Here is a 7,158-nt window from a genome sequence, read left to right as displayed (position 1 = left end):
TCCGAATTCATACATCGCGTCGCATCAAGTGTCGCGCTTAAGTAGTTCACAGTTCATCGCTGTTCAACTTACTTTTACTTATCTTCATCAAGTTATTTAAGTAGCAGTACTTATAGTTACTTATAGCAATGTATATTCCTCACGCATGAACTAATCATGCCGACACAACATCTCAAGGAAAAAATAAAACAAATAAAGCCGGCTGGACTACCGTTCGGTTGCCATCTCTATGGGTGGTACCGTCTCAAAATATCAAAGATCTAACTTCATTAAAGATCCACATCGATCATTATCGCAGCACGCAACTATTTGTACTATGCAACAATAGATGGCGCTTTCAAACACACGATTCAGCAACATCATCTACCAATTAGTATACATCCATCTCTTACCTGCCTATGAAGAAGTCTGAAGCGAAAAAGAGACGGGTTTACAAGTTGTACAGTTGAAAAGGAGCGTAATGACGACTCTTGATTGTAATTGATGAAGCGTTTGTCTATGCCGCCCTATTGGGGTCAATAAAAATTTCTTTTAATCGTGAATTTCTTTCTTTGCAGGTCACGATATGCTGTATTTACAAAACGTATAAGCACAAACCTTGAGTCAGTTAATTTTAAATTTGACCCTGCTTACAAAGTTGGTTAAAAATTTGTAAGTACGGCATTAAGGGGAGGTTTTCGGAGGGTGTGAGGAAGTGTGCGGTGTGGCTCTTCACGGGGGGTGGGGGCGGCCGGCTCCGGCGCCCGCGCACGCCGCCACCACGCTGGTGGGGGGGTTAGTAGCGCCGCCGCGGGAACCCACCACGGCGGCAGAGGCATTCTGGAAGATGCCTCACAAAGGTATGTTACGAATTTTAAAATATCCGTCAATTCGCAGGTGAAGGTACTTCATGGAAAAATAAGGTTCATTATTTCAAAAAATTGTTTTGTAATAGAATTTATCATAAAGCGCAAATAACAATTTATCAACTTTTATTGACATTTCATTATTAATTATACATTTCAGGAATCCAATCTTAGTTATTTTGAAATTCATATATGTGTGGCCAGTTAATCATCGAAATAAAAATGTGTTCTACAGTGCATTGCGTAATATTTATTTTCGATTTGCGTCATACTTCATTTATTTTTCATTGCATTTTATTATTAATATACTTATTATTTATATGAATCATACACTTACCACTAAACGAAAAAAAACGTTATTTTTTAAAAGTGTTCTTTTCTTACACTAGCCGAGTTCTTTTTTATGGCAACCAACACACTTACTGAGTCAAATACAAAATGTAAGTCCAAAATGCAATGCGATGTACGATTTCATACACACGGAACTCTATATTCTTATGAGAATTAAGTCTCTTACTTACTTACTTCTGACAAAATACTTTTTGCTTTTTAATAATTTCTATACATATTATTATTATATTAATTGCAGTCAGAATTTTCTATAAGGTACCTTAACTTGAGGATCAAAATATTTATTAAGTATATTCTGAATTGGCCTTTAACTCAGTTGAATTCGCAACTAGTTAAAATAGTAGAATTATTCTATTTCCATTAATATATACTAAAAGGGATGATAGTCGAATTGGCAGATCGTAGCAAAGCTGTAGTTTCAAATAGAGTACCTACTGCATATTGTATGACATCCACTGGAAAATATTGTCTAAACTCGTATTCTATTAATTGTAATAGAATACGATAGAATTCATAAAAACATATTTAATGAAAATAAAATATTGATTTTATTTTCATTACACATGTTTTTACGACCATGATACTATTTTTTTTTGAAAATAGTCCATTATTTTTTTATTATTATTGTTATATATACAACATCAAACAAACATAAATAAAAATGCTTTCGATCCGATTGGAAGCGAACCGGCTTCTAGCAAGTTAAAGTCTAAAGCCAAAAATCATCTATTCCATTATGGTTCCATTGGTAAAATAAATTTACACTTCATTACGTCACTAGCGGTTACTCTTTTCAAATAAACTTAATGCTATTCTATACTTTAAATCAAATTTGTGTGGAATTTAGAGCCATATCGGTTTTCCATACATCTATATCTAACATTAAGTCTTCAATTCCCTTTTAATTTATAATCTCAGTACCTACAGAGTACTAAAAAACCGACCTCAAAAGTACGTGGAATTACATACATTTGTCAAGTTTTACTGAAATATCCCCTACTTCGCCATTATACGGGACTTGATACAGGAGATAATAAAAATCGGTTCTCACTACTCAAAGCATATTGAGAGAGAAAAACGCCTTGAATTGGAGAATAACAAAATCAACCATTAAAATAATTACTCCCTATGATAGAATCTAGGCGCTGTTTATAGAAATGAATCTGCATGCGTGAACAGCCACCCTTAGAGGTGGATGATTTTCTTCAAAATTAAATGGGACCACTATGGAGGTACCCTCTTTCCAACAAAAAAGAATCATGAAAATCGGTTCACAAATATATTATAGAGTTAAAGCGTAACATATATACAAAAAAAACAGTCAAATTGAGAACCTCCTCCTTTTTTTTGAAGTCGTTTAAAAATACTTTTAATTTAAGTTTTAAACTTAGGAAATTATAATAATCTTAATAATATGTTTCGGAATCTTAATGTAAAAACGTATATAATTCCCCATAAAACATAGTATAACATGAATTTGGACTTAATTCTATGGTTAATATTATTGTTTTTTCCATTTTTTTATGAATTCCTCAACACTACCGCTATGTCCCGTTGAGGCGACAGACTGTTGTTCGAATCCAGTCGGATCATGGGAATTTTTCTTTGCGTTGTTGTTGGCTTCTAGTTCGCTATATGAAAATAGTCATAATACAACGTAAAAAAATCTCCGTGAAAAAACTACAGCAAAGTGTAAACTTTGCATATTACTCTATCAAACTAATAAGCACGGTAGTATAGTGTTGGTAAAGGCCAAGTTTCCAGAAGTCACTGGCTACAGCGGCCGCACGCCGACTTGTAGCCGCTTTATGAAAGGCCGCTGCCCATACTACCGGGTTACGAAACTGGATTATTTATTTTAGATCGCGTTATACAAGCTGCCGTGTTAAGTTTTATTTTTAGTTATCACATCATAAAAGAGCGTGGTTTGTTAATTTGTTTCAATTTATTATCATTTTCATATTTTTAATGCTATATAAAAATGTAACAAAAAGTTCCGTAGTAAAAATTTAAATCCATCTGAAAAGTATCAGAAAGTTGCAAATTTTTTAAATGATAGTATGGTAGTAAGTAGGTAATATGGTAGAGAGGATCTGCCGAGTTTTCACGGTAGTGTCTGACAAAGCCAAATCTCAAGGCTTGTTAGTTAGGAAGCTAGGAAAACTCGTGAAGTTTCCCGTTTGTAAACTTTGCCACTTGTGTCATTCGTGTTGTAAGCAAATTGCCTTGTTAGCTGATCTTATTAATGCGAAGATTTTGCACAAAAACGATATAGTTACAATGTAAGCGATGCAAAATTTGTGCAAGAAGTTTTGAGTTAGTTATTACAGAACTCGCATTATTAGTAAGTTCGAGATTGAATAAGTTTCGCAGTCAATTTGAAAACTTGACAAACGGCAAGTAATTTTCATATCTTTAGATAAACATTTTATTTAAATAATTATAATCCTAAATAAATTGGAATTTTAATAGGTTTGTATTACTCTGTTCTTTTGATTTTGATTAAAAAAACACTACACGATCAGCTATTCCTATAGTTCACTTAGGAAATGCAGCTATTAATAATAGTAAGTACGTGTTGTTGTAAATTCCAATTATTATCACCTTATTTTCTTGTGGGTGTCGTAAAAAAATATTATTTAATAAATTTAGAAGATAAATGGAAATGTATCACTGTTTACTAAATTATAGCTTTTCTACGATTGTCAACCTATATACCCACCGTGACGATTATTGAAAATGTTGAAAATGCTTCTTTTAGGGAGATTAATTTATTTAGTTGTCGGTTGTAAATCATCACAACTACAAGGTACAATAATAAGCAACTATTCCACTAAATTCAATTAAACATTCAAGATTTTGCTTCAAAATACAGTTGAGCAACTTAACGCTAGTTCGACGACTTCAAGTTGCTAACTTAGCAAGTTGTTAACTTGACCAGGGAAACTGAACTTGGCGCTTTCATAGAAAACTATTTTAGCATGACGTTACTTGAAAGTTTGAACTTGGCTGTGGAATGAAAAATAAAAGTTTTAGTATTCATTTATAATATGAACCAGAAATGTAGTGTTGCTCCACTCCATAGTATCGGGTCCTTGTTTATCGGATTGTAGCATTTTGGGAAGATGTTAATTATGATCACCACCGGAGCTCCAAATAATGATAGGTTATAATGTAAAATAATTCATAAAGGTGACTATGAACTTAGATATCGTAAATAGTTTCATAGTCTATTAAATTAATTTATAAAACAAACCTCACCCCAACTTGGCTCTATATACAGAACATACAACAGAAAATATAATTACAGTTCACAGCCAAGTAAACGGAGCATGCGACAATGGTGTCACATTAGCGCCAGATAGAGACAAATAGACCGGAAAAACAGCTGTGAGACAGAGATGAACGTATCTCGCCGAGTCACCACGTTTTGCGAATTTTAATGATTAAGTACTCGACTGTTTTCTTGATTCGCACGTTCTGAGCATTCGGTGAAGATTTGAATTGTGAACGTGGAATGCGAATGTTTTTTGGTAACTTATTGTACTTATTTATTTTACGTGTTTTTATTTCATTTATTGATATTTAGCCGGACTCCACACCTGCCGTAAATTTCGCTGCGTAATTTCGGCGCTGTAAACTCTTCTAACCAAGATCGTTACTTCATTATAGAGTTTTAATCTCTATGACAAAATGGTCATATCTGAATTGATGAAATTGAAAACGCTGAAATTACGCAGCCCAATTTCGGCAAGTGTGGTTACTACACTTAAACACAAGAATTTGTTATCCTTTCCTTAGAGGAGACCCGTGGTCAGCAGTGGGACGTCTACATTGATACAGTAAAGTACAGTAAGTATATTCCACGAAAATAGTAAAAGGTATCATTAGAAATGGTTTAAATAATCCTAATAACATTAAAAATAGACCCTATTCCCCCCAAAAACGCGTCACTGAACGTAATCAACATATGAACCTTTCTTTCTACCCAGATACGTTCATACATTAATTGTATCTATAGCTCTTTCTGAAGACTGTACTATACCTACCTAGGATTGTCTATACTAGATGCCTTCTCAAGGCTACACGTCTCTCCAACCTAAAATCTCACTTGAAATAATCATTAATGTGTCCTTTCAAATATGAACCAAATGTACCTACAACATGACCATTACAATAATTCTAATTACAGCTAAGATGTTATCGGCCGTTTGATTCGTAAATATTCTGGCTTCTCAGAAGCCGGAGCCGAATAAAGAGAACAAAAAAAAACAATGAAGTCCGGACGCATGCGCTGAACCTTTATGGAACCTTTTTAGCGACCACGTGACAGACGGCGGTTAAATTATTTGATAAAGGCTTGATTCAAAAAGTACACCTAAAAAAGAACTCTCGTTGATAACTAAATGTCATATTCGTATTTTGAAAAGATAAGATTGTCGTACGGGCAAGTTGCATTGCATAATACCACATTTAATTGAGTGTTAATGGTGACTGATATACGACAATTAATTGGTAGATTAAAATCGGTTTAATACTTAGTTTAAAAGTCACAAAAAATATCATCAATTGTCTTAATTGCTCATCATTGTTAAGCAACATTACTTTTGAAATTCTTATAAAGAAGTCACAAAAAATCTTCTTTCAAATGTAACAACAACTTATGTGACATCAATGTTAAGTAAGGTATTAAAATTTGCAAAAATGTATTGTAAATAACAACAAATATAAGAAACAATACTCCGACTCGGTAAAATCTATTGTCAGTTGTATCAGAGACACTTAATCCAACTTTTTTCTTAAGCCAGACGCTTAACTGTAACCGTAGACTCTTGATAAAAAGCTTTAAGTTCACCGTTATTTTCTTAAAAAGGTACGTAACTTTTGTAAAATCTACACCGTGATCATCAATGCCCATCTATAAAAAAATAAGTGTATAAAAAATTATACATTCAGCCAAAAACTTATTAAAAAGTTTATAATTTTTTTAAAAGTTTCAAAATAAAAAAAAACAATCTAAGGTATGGCAGTATGGCCTTAGTTTGTCCCAAAAAAGAAACACCAGTCTCGCTAATTTATCTGTATACAAGAAGCAAGTAGTCACTACATAAACGTGAAATGAATGATCTGGTCTGAAAATGGTAAACTATCTTATTGTAGAGCCTTTTCACCCATAATAGGCTATACCAGTGGCTAATGTGGATGGACTGTTTCCATATTTTTTCTCTAATACGGCCACTCAAAAGAGAATAACAAATAAACCGTACCATAGTTTGTCAATGACATTCTATTTCTTTTTTTGTCGGCTCAGGGGGCGTGGTTCGATATTTGCTATAAATTATGTTGGGCGAAATAAACAGCTGGACCGTTGCATGGATGGGGCTGCTAAATGTGTGAATTTTATAAAAAAAGACATAAAATAATTATTTTGCTAGCGGGTTCTATGAAAACTTATAGATACCCAACTTTAATTATACACGTAGTATCGGATGTTATGTAGTTTCACAACGTACATTTTCCAATTTTAAAATATTGTCCCAATTCTTTTATACGAACAAATACAGTGTTTTATATAATGGGTTTCCATTAAATAAATAAGTGTTTACTTATTTATATTTCTAATATACTTATCCAATGTTAGAAATGCATAATAAATGTGTGTTATTTAATCGTATGCCATTCATATTAAAAACTAAATCCCTTACTTATCCGGTTTGCATCGAAACATGCTCCGGCGCATCCAAAATGGCGGATTGTGACAATTAAATCTCCCCTTAGATTTAAGCGATTGAAAAATAGATACAAAATAATAATAAGGGGTAGGCGCCAGGTGCGCGACGACCCTTATGTAATTATCTCTTAGCGAGTTGTACATAGAGTTTGATTAATGTCCATAAGTACATATTTTTATGTAAACTGGGATCCCGCGGGCAATCTGCGGGATACCAGTTTCTTTGTTTTT

General features: G+C 33.3%; 1 protein-coding gene across 1 annotated transcript in view; it reads left to right on the top strand.

Annotated features, from left to right (window-relative positions):
• Nucleotides 1-787: 787 nt before the first annotated feature.
• LOC113228888 (paired box protein Pax-6) overlaps nt 788-7,158 on the top strand; it is a 90,006-nt gene continuing 83,635 nt past the window's right edge. The window contains exon 1 of the mRNA XM_026462317.1: nt 788-839. Within this exon, the coding sequence (XP_026318102.1) occupies nt 827-839 (13 nt within the window). The 5' untranslated portion in view covers nt 788-826. The remainder of the gene's footprint in view (nt 840-7,158) is intronic.

Source organism: Hyposmocoma kahamanoa, unplaced genomic scaffold (assembly GCF_003589595.1).
Source record: "Hyposmocoma kahamanoa isolate Upper Pololo Valley unplaced genomic scaffold, ASM358959v1 262, whole genome shotgun sequence".
Taxonomy (NCBI): domain Eukaryota; kingdom Metazoa; phylum Arthropoda; class Insecta; order Lepidoptera; family Cosmopterigidae; genus Hyposmocoma; species Hyposmocoma kahamanoa.
The sequence above is the reverse complement of the archived record's forward strand: the minus strand, read 5'-3'. Positions and strand labels throughout refer to the sequence as shown.